Below are 18,506 nucleotides of genomic sequence, written 5' to 3'. Positions count from 1 at the left end.
TTTGTGAAAATCTTGAAAGTGGGACTAGGGGTAAAACTTTAGAAGGTTTTTTTTTATCATTTTTAAGGAAATCTGACATCACCATTAGATTCAAAATGATCAAAAAATATATTTATCCTGTAAGCACGCTCAAGTGCGAGTCCGAATAGAAAAGTTACAAAATCCTTGATTACCTAGTCGGATCAGGCTAAAATAATGATTTTTTACTAGAAAAAGAATTGTTAAGATTCGATCATATCATTAGGTTCGTAATGAAAAATTATTGAATATGGATAATTTATTTGTCATTTTTGGAGCACAAAAAGTTGAATTATCGTCAAAAACGAAAATGACGTCAATTTTAAGGGTCACCTCAAGCCAAAAATGTAAATTTTTGTTAAAGACAGAATTTATAGAAATTGACCACACCATTAGATCTAAAATGAAAAATTAGACGAAATAGAGTATTCATTCGTCATTTTTGTAGTCTAGACGGTTAAGTTATTATCGATCGAAATAATAGGCCAAAATACTGATTTCGTCCCAAGACTATATATAAATAAATTTTTTTAATTTTTTTTACTATTCATCATCTTTTAACTCGTTAAAAAATCAGCCAAAATTTTTAACGAATTTTTTTTAATTTTTCTTTCGACTTTCAAACTCGGATTCGTCGCGAACGATCCGTTTTTTATGACTGACTTAGAAAAGAAAAAGGTTCGCAACCTCAACATCTAAAAAACCCACCCAATTTCCTTTTGTTTCCTCGCCTTTTTCACCCCATATCGTAAAAAGTCAGCCGTATATATATACGGGGATTTCGTAACTTTGACTTCAAATTTCATCTGTTTTGGGATTAAACCGTCATCCGCTGCAGAAGGGAGAAAAGACGACGGCGTCGAGATCTTCGAAACCACCAGGTTATATTTGAAAATTAGTCGTTTCAAAGTTCAAACTGTCTCGATTTTCGTGTCGATCGCTTCGATTTTTTGCGTACATGTTTAAATTCTTACGAATAGAGATTGTAAGGAACTTTCAATTTCTATTAGTAATCGCAGATTATGAAAAATTGCATTTAGGATTTTATTAAAAATTTGTGGTATGTTTCAAAAAATATAGAATTCTTTTTGTTATTTCAAATTTATGCCAAAACTTGCATGTTTGATATGTTTAACTGTATTTTATAACAAAATATATGTGGGTAGGATATCTCACTAAATTATTTCCGTCAGTTAGGTTTTATGTACCACTCGGACCTCGTTTTGATCTAAGTTTTGGTACTTTTTTAATATTATTGATAAAAATGAATTTCATAGTTGGAAAAATGATTTAATGTTCAATGAACTCAGATTGAGTTGATGAATATCAGAAAGTTGATATTTTGTTTGAAAGATTGAAAATGGTAAAAATCGAAAAAAAAAAAGAAAAAGGGTATGAAACGGTAAAATGTCAAAGTCACACCCGATAAGTGATGTCTACATTTTACATTGTTGTATTGTGTGTAGATTGGTGAACGGATATCCAGGGGTAATCTTACTAGTTGCATGTTTATTTACTTTTTGTTAGCGCGAGAGTTTACTTTTTCGTTCCGTTATTTATTTTAGGCCGGGTGGCCACACTTGCATGGTAGAAAAACTAGATATCCATTCTCAACCTTGTATTGTTAATTTCTCTTTCATTTTCAAATGAAAATAATATAAATATATATATATATATGGGTAGCGTTCAAGGGCAAACTTTTTAGCAAATTTTTTGGCAAAACATTTTTCAAAACATAGGTTAGAGGTTTTGGAATGGGCTGATTTTTGGAGGAGGATCTCTATGGTGAGGAGATCATCCTCACCAAAAATCAGCCCATTCCAAAACTTCTAACCCATGTTTACAAGCTGAAAAATCGTGGACCGTCCATTTTTTGTAAACTGTTTTTAATGGGGTTAGAAGCATGGAATGGGCTGATTTTGGTGAGGATGATCTCCTTACCGTAGAGATCATCCTCACAAAAATCAGCCCATTCCAAAACCTCTAACTCATGTTTTGAAAAATGTTTTTGCCAAAAAGTTGCCACTGAACGCCCCTATATATATATATATATATATATATATAGCTATTTTGTGAGCTATTAAAGAGTTTGTGAATGCCTGAAGGGATAGTGCGTCATATCATCCGGAGTAGTGTATTATCCTAGGATGTACAGTATGGACCACCAAGCTCATACATGGTATGGGACGCGTATGAGAGTGGAGTCACAACTGGAATCTGGGTTTATTTCTCTCTATCTTTACCAATGAACATGTAATGTGAAGGTGGTCGTATACGAATGGTTTATATATTTGGGAATCACATGCACGCCTGATAAGCACAAACGAATATGATTAGTCAGTTATCACTAACAATCTATAGTAGTCGAACGTTCTGACACATCGAAAAGAGACTCATTGCTTACGGTCAGGTCAAACGGTCAGGCCTAAGCCGAATAAATAGTCCCGCAAGTGGGTAAACAGCGACCAACCACAAAATAAAAAACAAATACCTTATTATGAAACATCATGTCCCGACTGGGAGCGATCCAATCGTGAATCCCAACTCTCTAATTCCACTGCTCCACCATTGTGTATTATGTATATGTTGCCTTATTTTGATATATAAAATGAAATACATGTTTAATGTTTCCATTTGGTCAATTAGATTTGTATAAAAAGAAAATGTTATATTGAGTACTGCTGATGATGTAATGTGAGTTTTAAAATGTTTAGTTGCTCATCCCTGGCTATATGTACTAGTTAATCGTAGTTTTTTTTTGTAAACTTTACATACGTTAAAATGATGTAGTATGTTTATTCGTTCATGTTAAGAGAGGTTATTGACAGAAATTTTTTACTTCCCTACTGGGTAACCATTGTTACTCACCTTTTCCTTCTCTATTTTTTAGTTTCAGATTCAAAGCTTGGCGAGGTAGATGTATAAAACGAGTGAAAATCATTTGGTGGGCCAGATAGACAGCCAGAGTCCGTTACTTAGTGAATATTGGGGTTATACCCCCTAGTGGTGTCGATTTGTCCAAGAGTATTATATATTTTGTTATAAGCGATAGGACTTTTGTTAGAGTGGAAATTTTTTGTATAATCCCGTATATAAATTTCTTCTTCTGCACTCTGATCTATCATGCGGTATTAGATGTATATAATCTTTCACTAGTATTATATTTTTGTATGTATATATGCAGGATTGTATGTCGTTTATCAGGTGCAGGTTGAATGCCTTAGAATGCTAACATAAACAGAGGGGACCATGCCAAAATTTCAAGACGTCACTTTGTGCCTCGAGATCTGACATGGGGTTTTGTGTTAACGTTTGGCGGACCACCACAGTTGAACTTAATAAAAGAGAAACGTCTTTCAACAATTTGTCACAGTCAAACTTATCAACGGAGAATAGCACGAGCTTACAACAAGAAGGTTCAACCTCGAGAATTTGTACCATGAAACCTAATTTTGAAGAAAATTTTGCCAATATAAGAAGATGCAAGAGGAGAGTTTCATCCCAATTACGAAGGGCCATTCGTTGTCTAAAAGGTACTATCTGGGAATGCTAATTCCCACAGAGATTGATGGAAAAGTCTTTCCATAATCGATCAATGTCGACATCATCAAAAAATATTATGCCTAAAGTCATCCCTTGAAATGAAAAGAAGCCGTCCTTCTACCACATAAACAATCACCCACCCTTTGCTAACCCTTTTGAGTCATCACGTTCATTTCTCAACCTATGACTGGGGCAAGTCACTGTTATTAAGAAAAAATATATCAAAAGTCAAAACAAAAATACCAAAGTTCTCTTAGCTCGCATGAGGATAAATTATGAACGGCTAAAAGTACAAAAAAATAAAAATAAAAAGTCATAAAACCTTGAATGTTTGATCTTAAGCTCGATCCAAATCTCTTACCTAAACAAAGTTCATGAGACGTTAGGAGAAGACATAGATCATATTTTTAAAATAAAAATAGACAAACCCCATTTTCATTCCATCCCTCAACAAATCCAGATCTAGCCTTCCTTATCATTTAGCAACCCTAGCCTAAGCCTATATTTCGTCCTACTTAAAGTCTTCTCAGATTAGGAAATGGTTCAAGGCAACTTAATCATGGTAGAAGCATGTCGTACCATCAAGGTATAGTTGATCTTGCTATTCAATTCAAATTTTGAGTCGCCAAACTTGTCGAAAAACCTAAGGGGGGAGGTCAGGTCGAATATTTGAAAAAAAAGAACGACTCGAAATGTACAGTCATTTATCTCGAAGCTTAACTTGAGTCATCATATTATGAAAATCATCGGAGGAACTCAAGAGGGGAGTTCAAATCTGTTACTCAAGTAAGAGCACTACCAGAAGAGTAGAATGTTCAACCTCACAGCTTAACTTGAATTGCCAAGCCACGAAAAACACAGAGAAACTGAGAAGGGATTCAAAGTAAACATCTATAAAGTGAGCATAGACTAAAAGGGCATAGTGAAACCCGTAAGGGCACTATGAGTAAAATAATCAATCTATGACAAGATCAAAACCACCGACACGATAAAAACCCAAAAAGGGCGTTGATGCACAAAAACGTAAAAATCGACTCTAGTGAAAATCGTAACTGGCGCTAGGGGCAAAAATGGGAATAACAAAAAAAAAAACAAAAAGCTCCTAGCCCACAAAAGTATAAAATGTGAACAGTAAAAAATCTCGAAGTCCTCAATGTTTCAACAAATATAACGAAGATAACTCAGTCAAAATTCTTAGTTTCAGGGATGACTCTAAAGATGCTAAGGATTAACTGACATTTGCATTCTCGACATTTGACAAAAATACCATAATCATCAAAGTTCAGAGTTGTCAAACATTGGTCTGTCATAGATTATTCAACAAAGGCAATCTTTCAAAATCTAAAACAAAAAGAAATACATCATCAAAAATATAAATTTTGGCCTGTGACGAAAAATCTAAGACTTTTTCAAAATCAAGAGTTTTCAAAAATAGTAAATATATCTGAGGCCGCTAAATAAAAAATCTATTTTTTTATTTCATTTATTTCAAATAGTACTATACAGCTCTTCTTGAAAGTAAAGTACAAAAGGGGACAACGAAGGAAGAACTACTCAAACGTTTCCATGCGAAACATAATAGGCATCAAGTCTATCCTCTAAGACTTGGATTTGAGTAGCCTGGTCAATGATGATTCTCTCCGCATCCGAAACAGGATAACTTACCAAATACTCAATATTAAGTCGTCATGTATATTTAAAGCAAGCCTTTCTCAAGAACGACCATACTACGCTAAGCCCTCTCAAGACAATCCTATAACTTCCATGAAAAGGGAAAAATAAGTTCGAAATTGAGAATCAACAAGGGAAAAAAATATTTCAAAAATTGCATTGCATGGTTTGAAACGTCAATCAATTTTGAAAATTATCAAAAAAAAAATTTATCTAAGATTTCAAACAAGCTCCATACCACGAAGTCAAAGATTTCAAAAAGGCTAATCATGCCAGACCCTGTGCTTGGGTAACCACATTCTACAAAAAAAAAAAAATCCATTTAACGTTTTTAATCATCTTGGATTGAATCATTTTGGATTTGCACAAATAAGGGTCCAATTTATTCTTTGTAGTTCTTTGCAAGTAACTCCTGCAAAGAGGGACAGCTATAACCACCCCAATTTACATGAACCCGTTAGAAAAATCCAAACTTTCCTGAGTTAATTCCAATTTAGAACTCAAGCCTTTCAATTGGCCCGCATTGCCACTTGGCATCATCTTCATGCATACATGCATGCATGCATTATGTTATGCTCAATTTTGTCCCTAGTCCACTATAATTTCCTACCACCCTCATGAATCAACTTGAGTCCATTTCCCATTAATCGATCCATCACCCATACCATAGCCAAAGTCCACTTCCTAACCCAACCTAAGTGATCAAGGTCTAAAAGTCATTTCTAGAACTCTAATTATATAGACTTTATCAGTAAATTATACACTAAACCCTTTAATTGCATATAGTTCGTTGTTAGTCCATAATAATTCCTGTTTTCCATTTAATTATGTAATTCAAAACTAATTACGATTATTTACGTGTAATAGGAATTATTCGTAAAGTTTCAAGACGAGTCAAGAAAAACTGAAGTCAGGCTAGCTTTGCCTATTAAGCTCGATGAGACCTATGGTCGCAGGATTTCACTTAATCACTTAAGTGAAATCCTGCCCCGTTGTACCCTACTGTATGAAGGGGATAGACTACATTTATTCTAGACGAAGAGGTGATTTAAGAGTGCCCTTGCTCAGTATCGCGTGCCACCTCTCATCTGGAGATTAAACTTGCTGATTTCGATTTCAGAAAACTGGGTTGGAGGCTCAAGTTATCATTTTGAAACAGTTAGAAGCTGTCTAGTCTAATAGGAACCCATCAAGCACGTGTGAAATTCCTCCCATTATCTGTGTTCATCATTATTGCATGTTAAGTAGGAGATCTCAAAAGAATCCACTTGAACCATTCGATCCCAAGATCACAAGATCTCATCCACTTCAAAGGATTAGAAGAGAATTCGATTCCTCACCTATTGTTCAGCCACCCGAGATGGCTTAACCAATTGTCCCACCTCAAATAATCGAAGAAGATCAACAAACTCTTAACGAGTTATTCGTACCCACTACAACCACTCCCCCTTCATGTATTGCCTTGCCAGCAACCAATGTTGCACAATTTGAAATTAGGACAGCCACTAACAATATGCTCCCTAAGTTTCATGGGTTCAAGAGTGTACAACCCTATAACCATTTGAATAAATTTCTGACCATATGTCAAATCTTTCGAAATGGTCACCTTGATGATGAAAACATCAAGTTAAGGTTGTTCCATCTATCTCTAGAAGATCATGCAGCAAGCATGGTTGAACTCGATGCCCTCTAACTCGATCACTACTTGGGATGAGTTAACCCCGTAAATTCATGGTTAAGTTCTTTCTAATGGTAAAAATAGAACAAATCAAAAATGTCATTCGAAACTTCAAGGGTAAACCTGACGAAGAATTTTCCCAAACTTAGGAAAGATTTAATGACCTGCTTGTAAAATGCCCACATCATGGGATTGATAAAGCCCCCCTCTGGTCAATTTCTTTTATCGTAGTCTTACAACAGCACAACGTATCCTTTTGGAGTCTATGCATAAAGAAAAATTCATGAATCAGACTCCAAATCAAGCTTACAATTTTCTCGTAGAACTCGCTGAAAATACTCGAAACTGGAGCACCAACTTAGGAGACTCTGATAGGAGTAACTTTGGAACCAATAAACCAGGAATATACGAGATCAAAAGTGATCCTGATCTCAAAAACATAATGACTACTCTGGTTAGTCTATGCAAAACTTAAATAAGAAATTTGATGCTTTCAACATCAAAACTAGCCAACAAGAGGTACATTATGCACTCCTAGTAAATTCAGATATGCCTTTCGTATGTAACATATGCGAAACTTTTGACCACCTCACGAAAAATTGTCTTATGGCCAATACAGAACAAGCCAATGCTATTGGGTCATATAGCACTTTTAGGATACCCACTCTAAACTCGTATAATCAAACTTACCACCCTGACAATAGGTTTCACCCCAACTTCTCTTATTGTCAGAACAAACCTATCCAACAGGGTGGTGCTCCAGGTTTTCAAAAAGGCTATAATAGGCAATCTCAATCTAATACGAACCTTCCTTTGATTCCACAAGCATTTTACTCTTCACCCCATACGTCTGATCAAAGGACGATTGTTGTCGATCCTATGACCAACTATTCTCCCCAATTGTACAAACAAACTTTACATTAGAAACAATGGTGACAGAGATGTTCTAGCAACAATAGAAACTCATGCAGGACCAGGATCAAAGGAGTCAAAGGTATGAGCAATCAATTAAAAATCTTGAGGTTCAACTAGGGCAATTATCGCTCTCTCTTGGGGAGAGAAACAAAGGACAATTTCCAAGCCAAACTGTGCCTAACCCAAGAGGAACTGCCCTAAAAGGACAGTATGAAATAGCAAGTCAACCTGGTTCTTCTAATAACTCTGTTCAAGCAGTCCACACACTACGTTCTAGTAAGTTAGTGGATAACCAAGTGCACATGCCCAATGAGGTCCCAATACAAGAAGACATCCAAAGTGCACCTTCGACAGAGAAAGAGAACCAACAAAAAGAAACTCCTACTAAAATGAAAAAAGAAATCACCATTCCCAAGGTCCCATTTCCACATAGATTAGCAGACAATAAAAAGGAAAAGCAATTAGAAGGAATTCTTGAAGTTTTTAAGAATGTTCAAATTAATATTCCTTTTTTGGACACTATCCATCAAATTCCTTCATATGTTAAGTTTCTTAAAGATCTCACTACGGTAAAAAGAAAAACCTTTGTGCCTAAAGAGGCTACAATGGCAACCCAATCATCTTGTCTGATTGAACAGACAATTGTACCTAAATTTAAGGATTTAGGCTGTCCAACAATCTCTGTGCATATAGGGGAAACAATGATTGAGAAATGTCTGCTAGATCTAGGAGCCAATGTGAATCTTCTGTCATTTTCTGTCTACAAACAACTAGGTTTGGGGGAACTCAAACCTACAGATATCACTCTCAGTTTAGCAGACAGATCAGTCAAGATTCCCAAAGGAATATTGGAGGATGTAATAATTAAGGTTAAAGACTTCTATTTTCCCGTTGATTTTGTGGTACTTGACACTGAACCCGTCATAAACCCAGACAATCATGTTCCAATAATCTTGGGTCGACCATTCTTAACCACATCTGATGCTGTGATCAGATGTAGAAAATGGATCATGACCTTAGCCTTTGGAGACATGAAAATAAAATTGAATGTCTTTCACAACAAGTGTCAATCCATTGACATGGATGATATGGAGGAGGTCAATATGATTGATACATTGGTCAGTAGAACATTCCAGGAAATGGAGAACATTGTCCCGCTAGAAGAATACTTAGGTCAATTTGACATCGAGTTTGATGAAGAACAATCCATCAATGAGGTAAATGCCTTCCTAGAATCCATCCCCGAGATGGACTTTGAAAATTAGCTACTTAAAATAGAGAGTTTCCCCACATCTTCATCCCAACCTTCAATTGAAAAGACTCCTAAACCTAAACTCAAACAGTTGCCTAACACGTTGAAATATACGTTCTTAGGGAAGGTCGAAAGCTTCCCTATAATCATGTCACCTGACTTAAAAAGTCCCAAGAAGAGCAGTTATTAGAGGTCCTTAAGTATAAGGAAGCTATTGGTTGAACCATAGCTGATATCAAGGGCATCAGTCCCTCTGTGATTATGCACCAAATACACCTCGAGGATAACTACAAACCATCGAGAGAACCACAAAGGAGATTGAATCTGGTCTTACAAGAGGTTGTCCGAGGAGAAGTCCTCAAATTGCTAGATGCGGGTATTATATACCCCATCTCAGATAGTAAATGGGTAAGTCATGTTCAAGTGGTCACAAAGAAATCCGGTGTCACCCTTATGACCAACAAGGACAATGAACTAGTACCAACTCGTATCTAAACTGGATGGCGAGTTTGTATAGAATACAGGAAGTTAAACTCTATGACACGAAAAGATCACTTCCCTCTCCCATTCATAGATCAAATACTCGAAGGCCTAGCTGGACACACTTACTACTGCTTTCTTGATGGATATTCGGGGTACAATCAGATCCCAATCGCCTATGAAGATCAAGAAAAAATAACTTTCACGCGTGTCCTTTCGGGACTTTTGCCTATCGACGCATGTCATTTGGGCTGTGCAATGCTCCTACACTTTTCAACGATGTATGTTGAGCATTTTCTCCAATATGGTAGAAAATTTTCTTGAAGTCTTCATGGATGACTTTTCAGTCTTCGAATCTAGCTTTGACAATTGCCTACATCACTTAAAATTAGTCTTAGTTAGATGCCGCGAAAAGAATTTAGTGTTAAATTGGGAGAAGTACCATTTCATGGTCACTTCCGGGATTGTGTTGGGACACATCATATCTCACAAGGGAATTGAGGTAGATAAGGCAAAAATTGACCTTATCGCTAATCTACCTCCCCTTAAAACTATAAAGGAAGTCTGTTCTTTCCTAGGGTATACAAGTTTTTACAGGCACTTCATTAAGGATTTTGGAAAGATTTTCAAACCTCTATGCGACATATTATCCAAATATGCAAACTTTGAACTCTTTATCACCTGTCTAAATACTTTTGACAAACTCAAAATTGAGTTGACAACACCTATCATCCAACCACCAAACTGGAATTTACCTTTTGAGGTGATGTGTGATACTTCAGACTACGCAATAAGTGTTGTACTGGGGCAACGAGTTGACAAACTCCCCCATGTTATCCAGTATGCGAGTAAAACATTGAACAATGCCCAACTTAACTATTCAACTACTGAGAAAGAGCTGCTAGCAGTAGTCTTTGCTCTGGAAATTCCACTCCTACTTAATAGGATCCAAGGTGATAATCTTTACTGATCATGCAGCGCTGAAATATCTTCTTTCCAAGAAGGATGCAAAAGCAAGGTTAATCGATGGGTTCTTTTACTACAAGAATTTGATCTGAAAATTCGAGATAAGAAAGGATGCGAAAATGTGGTTGTCGATCACTTATCCAGACTGGTAGTTGAAACAAGTTCTGACTCCCTCCCAATCTCTGAGAACTTTCCAGATGAAGGATACACCTTGGTACATTGACATTGTCAATTACTTGGTGACTGGACAAACACCGACCTCATGGAGGAAACAAGAGTGACTTAGATTTCTCGTCCAAGCTAAATGATTCTTTTGGGATGACCCGTACTTATTTCAATACTGTCCGGATCAAATAATTTGTCGGTGTATTTCTGACCATGATCAGAAACATATACTTGATTTCTGCCACAATCACGCCTATGGTGGACACTTTGGAGGTAAGAAAATAGCAGCAAAGGTGTTGCAATATGATTTTTACTGGCCAACGTTTTTTCGTGATGCCACATCTTCGTTAAATCGTGTGATCGATGCCAACGTTTAGGAAAAATTAGTCGAAGGAATGAAATGCCTCAACAACCCATTTTGATCATTGAAATTTGCGATGTTTGGGGCATTGATTTCATAGGACCCTTCCCCATTTCGCATGGATTCCAATTTATTTTAGTCGCAGTCGATTACGTATCTAAATGGGTAGAAGCAACAGTGTGTCGGACCAACGATCACAAAGTCGTTGTCAACTTCCTTAAAAACACCGTATTTGCTCGTTTCGATACCCCAAGGGCGATCATTAACGATGGAGGTAAGTATTTTTGTAATCGAAATTTTGAAAGTCTCATGCGTAAATATGCTATCACTCACAAGTTCGCCACTCCATATCACCCTCAAACGAGTGGATAGGTCGAAATCTCCAATCGCGAAGTCAAGATCATTCTTGAAAAAATAGTCAATCCCTCACGAAAGGATTGGGCTTTGTGATTAAATGACCCATTGTGGGCATATCAGACTACTTTTAAAACTCCGATTGGTATGTCCCCCTATCGTCTCATTTTTGGAAAAGCCTGTCATCCCCCAGTAGAACTCGAATACTGTGCATATTGGGCTATAAAACATCTTAACTTTGATCTTGTCAAAGCAGGAGAGCATATAAAACTTCAACTCTCTGAGTTAGAAGAACTGCTAATGATGCATATGATAGTGCTCGACTATACAAGAGCATACAAATGCCTGGCATAACAAATACATTTAACAAAAGTCCTTCCATATAGGTCAGCAGGTATTACTCTATAATTTTTGCCTCCACCTATTTCTCGAAAAATTGAAATCTTGATGGACAAGACCCTTTGTGGTCCATAAAATTAATTCCTATGGCAACATCGAGATACTTAATACAACGGATGGTAGTATTTTCTAAGTCAATGGTCAACGACTCAAGCCATTTCTCATGCTACCACCCCAAGAAAAAGATTCCTATCTGAGGAATCCTGTGTATTAGGATTAGCCTCATGTCGTTGTCTAGCTGACGACAAGAAACTTAGCACTGCTTGGGAAACAACCCATGTATTCTTATTTGTCAGAATTTCTTTATTTAGTTTAGAATATTTTTAATTAGATTAGTAGTTAGGATTTTTTTTTAATTTTAATTTTGCATAAATTTATTGTAAAATTTTCTCTAAAAATTTATTTTTCGACTTGAACTTTTCTAAGAAAACTTATTTTCCATGGATTTTCAAGGTGGCAAATTTATTTTTCAGGAAAATCAAGCACTATTTATAAAAGATCTGCAAACTGGTCAGTAGTAGATTCTGGCCTACATTGCGGAGAAGAAGGCACTTACAAGTGCACGAGCTGCTGAGAGTTCAGATTCAGATTATAATGAGTTTTATTTCGATTAGGATGTTTTTAATTTCTTCGTTAGGTTGTTTTTCAATTCTTAGGTAGGATTTATGTAACCCTGTTTCACAAATTATCATTGTTATAACTCTCAATCTTTTCAGATTAGTTGTAGCAAAAGTTTGTTCATTAATGCCAAAATTGATTCAGGTGTGATCTAACCCTTCTTTTTCTTTCCTTATTGCTTGCATATTGAGGGAAATATGACATTTAGGTTTGAGGGTACTAAGTACTAGGTTAGCTCACAATTACATTGTATTTTATTATTATTTTAGTTTCATATTTAATTCATTGCGAGTTTAGTTTCATGTTTTCAGAAATATATATATATTTAGCACTTTTGAAATATTTTCTTCAAACTTTATCTATATACTGTTTACATATGAATTTCAAATTTCAGGCTCATGTCCTAATTTTTTATCATAAGTTTTTGTTGACACTCCTCATAAAGAAAATCAAAAGAATATTTTGAAAAATTCATGACACTTCTGATTGAGTAAAAATAAGGTTTTATAGGAACAAATGTAGACCTTCTTATCTGTCTAGAGTGTTAGGGGAAACCTAATCTAATGAACTATGACTTCATTGTCCTTTTGTTCGCTGGTTAGAAGAAAAACATAACTGGAGATAATATGACTTGGACAGTAACCATAGGATTAGATATGGTACCTTGAAAAGGGCTACCTAATTTTTGTAAAAAGAATATCAGAAAATTGTGACATGTGGAGAAGTTGAAAATCAGAAAAGTGGTGAAGTTGAGAAAAGAAAAAAATAGAAATATATAGCAAAAATACTTGAGCTGAAAAAGTGCAAAGAGGAAAAGAGTCCAATGTGGCCAAATAAAATAGGTTCAGTAGGGTGAAAGTCATCAATGGTAAAAACATGAGTAAATTGGAATATCACAGATAAAACCCCTTAAAGGTATTAAATTGAACATCCACACTTCTCACAATCCCAGACAGGATGCTTAGTTTCGAGTTAAAACTAAGGAAGAACTGACCATTCTTAGCAGTTAGGAGGTGAAATCTTGTTCCTAAAAAGATGTTGCTTCTTAAAAAAAATAAAAAAATTGCACGAGCACTCAAGTTATCCTTGAAATTTTCTAAATTGAGGAATACAAACTAGAACTTTACTCAAACGTATAGACTTTTGACTGATTTGTGAAATATCGTTATGTTTGCCTTACATCTATTAAGTTTGACTTTGATATTTTTATAAAGTGTTAGAATTTTGTGGGTATATTTACTACAAACCCTTACGAGTCAAACTCGTCCACTAGGGATAACCTAGGGGTTTAAGGACTTGCTGCATATGCTAAATGCAGTCGTGAAACCTACGAAAGTGGTTCATGACTTAGTTTTTAATTTATTTTTGCTCGGGACTAGCAAAATCTAAGTTTAGGGGTGTGATCAGGGTCTAGAAAGTCATTTCTACAACCCTAATTACATAGACTTTATCAGTGAATTATACACTAAACCCTCTAATTGCATATAGTTCGTTGTTAGTCCATAATAATTCGTATTTTTCATTTAATTATGTAATTCAAAATTAATTACGGTTATTTACGTGTAATAGGAATTATTTGCAAAGTTTCAAGACGAATCAAGAAAAATTGAAGTTACCAGTGTGATCCAGGATCCAAAAGAAGACCGTGGATCAAAAGTCAATTCAATTGACTAAAACTTCACGGCGGTGCCATGGTCAATTACGACGGCGTGATCAACTAAAAAGTCAAACCTCGAGATTTGTACTGAAGCTTGGCGGTTGGATACCATTCGTAGTAGATTATTTTTAGTATTTTATGTAAATACGGAAGGTCTCCGAAATCCTAATTTTCGATAGAAAATCCTAATCTGGTCTCTCTATAAATAAAAGACCAGACCAAGAGTTGTGGGGGGACTGGATTGGAGAGAGTTAGTTTGAGGCTAGATTTCAGAGAATTAGATTAGTGTTTATATTCTTTTTTTTTTTTTTGAGTTTTATGAAAGATGTAAGGATGCTTTGCCAGTTTGAAGTCAAGCAATAAAGATAACTTCTTTCTTCCATCTCTGTTTTATCTTCATGTTTTCTTTATTTTATTTTTGCTTTATTCTTCTTACGATGACTATTGGCTAAATCTCTGGTAAATCAGTTGATGAAGCCTGAGTAAGTTTTGTTAGTGTTTTACGATTCTCATAATGATTTAATAGTTTTATTGTGGATAGTATAAGTTTTATTATAAGTTTATGAATATTAAAGTTATGTTTCTTTGTTTGTTGGTGAAGTTCAAGAAGAGCCATGCTTCTACAGAGAATGGTTAATGTTTACCTAATAATCTCGGTCTAAAGTATTTCATACTGTTGATTTTGTTTATATTATAACTGTTTTATTTTTCGATCTACAAACGTTAGTTTTGTTTAGTGGATCGAGATAAGTAGAGAACCAGAATTCACTAAGAAAGCTTGGTGAAGGTGGATCCAATTAATCTACAATTCTCTCACATTTTCTTAAGTTTCTTTTATTTTAGTAGTTTATTTTAGATAAATCATCTCTTGCAAACTATTTTTAAATCACTTGTTGGAATTGAATTGGATTGGAAGCAAAAAAAATTATTTTGAATTAATGTTGTCTCTGTGGTTCGACCCTTGATTGTCAAAGTTTTCTTTTGTTCTTTATTTTATTATCATCTACACTCGAATACTAATCTCAAGACAAAGTCCACCTCCTAACCCAAAATCAAGTCCATTTTCCAAGTCCAAAATCAAGTCCACTCTCGAATCCCAAAATCCATAACCCAAGTCCATTCTAAACCCAATACCAAATCCACTCTTTTACATCCCCTCAAAATGTGATACATATTAATCTCCCATAAGACCTCAATACCCAATGCATTATCTAATTGGAGAGTCAACTATCCCTTGTGAAAATCCAAGAATATCCTTCCCAAAAAGGGTGGTCAAATAAAAAAGGTTCTTTGGTTACTTGTAATAATTCATAAAAGTGAGAGAACATCTAATCATACCCTCAAAAGGTGGGAATTTTCAAGTATAAATATGAAACTCTCCCATTAATCCATTTCAAAACTATACATCCACCATTGCTTTGTAAGTTATTTACAAATGAACCAAGGTCTATTTTTTATCTATCACTTCACATTTATATATGTCATTCTCTTACTCACTCTCTCATTAATCTATTTCAAAAATATACATTTACCCCTTATTTTATGAGTTATTAATCTATTTCAAAAATATACATTTACCCTTATTTATGAGTTATTTACAAATAAACCAATGTCTACTTTTCATTTACTATTCCACCTTTACACATGTCACTCTCCTATTCACCCTCCCAAAAGTATTTTTTGTTCTCTTACCTCTATTTACCAAAAATAAATAAAAATCAAAATTTTTTTTTAAGGTTTCTTTACAAATGTCACTTTTACCTTCATAAAAATGAAAAATCTAAAAAGAAATAACATAAACCTCATGTCCATTCTCTTTATTTTTGGGGTTGAACCACTTTATCCCCAAAAGTTCTCCAAAAACTCTATAAATACTTTTATTTTCTATGAATAATTCATGGTCTCAAGCCCTATCTCTCAACCTAAAACTCTATCAAAATCCCTACCCATTCTCTTATCTCCTAATCTTCAACTCTCTCAACCCTCAACCATATTACTTAACTCTTAAGTTCACTTCTCAAATATCAAGTTCATTCAAGACTATTAAGGGACAATGTGGGTTAAGATGTAATTTATTTATTTTTAACTTACATTCTCTTTTTCTATCCCTTTCTTTTATTTTTTTAGAGATCCCTTAGGATTAAACGTATACCATCTCCCACCTTTGGTAGGTTGGACTAAGGTTCGATCAGAAAGGTTGGGGTTAAAGCTATTTTTTCCCTTTTCTATATATCTCATGCATCATGTTGTACACAATGCACACTCACACATGCATGGTAATGATGAAGAAATGTGTTACTTTCTTGATGGGGTGAAATACTAACTTTCTAGCCATACATGCATGCCTCAAGGTTGTAGCCTCAAGGGAACTTCTTCATGTAGTCTCTCTAAAAGCTTAAAACCAACATCTATGTCCATAAAAGTAATGTGACTACATGGGTCATCTTTTTTCATAGGATGTCCCTAATATCACATTGAAATCAAAATCCTTTATCTAAAGGAATATTTTACTCAATGCACACACCACCCCTAACATGCATTTTTATTTTCTTATGTTTTGTAAAAAGAGAATGACCAAGCAAGGTAACCACCTTTGATGGGTAGGATGGGGTACCTAAAACCTTCCCCATCCTCTAATCAGACTTCCTTACCTAGATCTTAAGTAGATCTTATCCTTTCCATGTGTGAGAGTCACTACAATGTAAAAATCATTTCAAAATCATTTCGAGTGCCCATTCACACTCATTTTCAAAAAATAATGGTGGTGACTCCAAATAACATAGCATTGAAGTTCATGGCGAACATCTCATGTCTACACCAGGGAGAAACTCAAGGTTGAGTAGCAGACCAAAATGCTCAGTAATTCTCTCCCCATAACAAAAGTTATAGGTGCAGAAAGAAATCCAATAAATGAATCATAATCTGACCATCTAAAATGTATGATACCAGACTTATGGTGCCTAAATAAATTCCCAAATTAGACATTGAAGAGCCTAAACCCAAGCCCAATTGTTAAAAAGTACATTTGAGAATTTAAAAGACTTCTCTTTTTATAGCTTTGGTTTATGGATCACATGGCCTCGATCGAAGTCGTTAACCGTCCGTTTTGCGTCAATGTCGACCTCGTGCTTATGATGTCGAGACGATTTGCTCAATTGATCTCAGGTAGTAAAAAGGAATGGTATGCCTTTATTTGCAACATTGAGGATAATGTCATGAGATGGGTTAGTGCATTCCAACCTCAAAGGTCTCCCATGATTGCATTTGATGAGGGCCCATTTTCTTGTCTTGATTGGTTTCCATGGGGTGACTCATTATATACCACTTCAGGTTCTTCAACAATTTGACTATAATAAATGTGTGCTCATCCCTAAGAATTTTAGTGAAATGGTTGGTCTTTTATCATCTATGCTTCTAAGTCGACTAGTGAAAAAATAGGGCCGAGTTGAGGTTCTGAATCGACCCGTCTTCATGACTCATCTACTCTTGTCGTACTTGCATTGGATTCAAGATTTTATCTCCGGGAGACAATCGGTGTCAGTAATGCTCCGAGCACGCCTAGTACTTCATCATTCTTTGATTATCGAGATCGAGTAGAGGAGTCTCAAACTAATCATCGTCGAATTCAGGCTATTTGGCTCAAATTTGAAAAGAAAATGCAGAAAGAAATTGCTCAATTGACATCCAAACTTGCACGGTTGAGGTCTAGTGATAGCGGTGAGGTGGTTAGACTTGGAGATGAAGTTGCTAAGTTAAGGGATAGGCTTGCCTAGAGTCCTTTTTTTGATAATTTTGCAGCATGTTTGGTGAGTCGTGACTTTTCAGATGCTAAAAGAACGATGATTAGCCAAGATATCTGAATCCGTACTTTGGAAGAGCGCATTGACCATTTTTTTCATTTCTTACCAATACATTTGACTGGTTATGTGTTGTATTCCCGTCATTTTTGCATTTTCTTGTCATTATCTGAATGCAAAGAAAATAACCTTTGTACTTACTTGGCCTCAGGTATATCTATTTTTCTTAAAAACACGAAATTTTGTTTGAATGAGTCCCAGATTTATTGTCATTGGCCAAAATAGTAATTTTTTTAAAATTTTACAAAATATTTGTTTGTGACGATCTTGGTGTTTTTGCCAACCATAGGGGATATAATTGCCAATTATTCTTTCGATTCCTTTAAAGTAATCCCCAATGCCATAGAATTGGAAGACTATTATCTATTTGGGCCTTGAGATTTTTAGAAAGATTTTGCCATTCACAGTTTATACTCTTGAGGGTCAGGAGTTCTTATTTTTTTTGTTTGTCATTATTGCCCCTAGTGCCAATTACAATTTTTACCAAACCCGATTTTCACATTTTTGCATATCGACGTCCTTTTTGGGATTTCCATCGTGTCGGTGACTTTGATCTTGCCATAATCTAATTC

At 35.3% G+C, this 18,506-nt stretch overlaps 1 protein-coding gene across 1 annotated transcript; it reads left to right on the top strand.

Annotated features, from left to right (window-relative positions):
* Nucleotides 1-7,875: 7,875 nt before the first annotated feature.
* Nucleotides 7,876-9,090, top strand: LOC147391200 (uncharacterized). Its single transcript, XM_086459025.1, has one exon. The coding sequence runs from the start codon at nt 7,876-7,878 to the stop codon at nt 9,088-9,090; it is 1,215 nt and encodes a 404-aa protein (XP_086315151.1).
* The last annotated feature ends 9,416 nt before the right edge of the window (nt 9,091-18,506 follow it).

This window comes from Akebia trifoliata, chromosome 11, assembly GCF_017979445.1.
Source record: "Akebia trifoliata isolate Shusen 1 chromosome 11, ASM1797944v1, whole genome shotgun sequence".
NCBI lineage: Eukaryota > Viridiplantae > Streptophyta > Magnoliopsida > Ranunculales > Lardizabalaceae > Akebia > Akebia trifoliata.
Note: the sequence above shows the minus strand (reverse complement) of the source record. Positions and strands in the feature narration are given on the sequence as shown.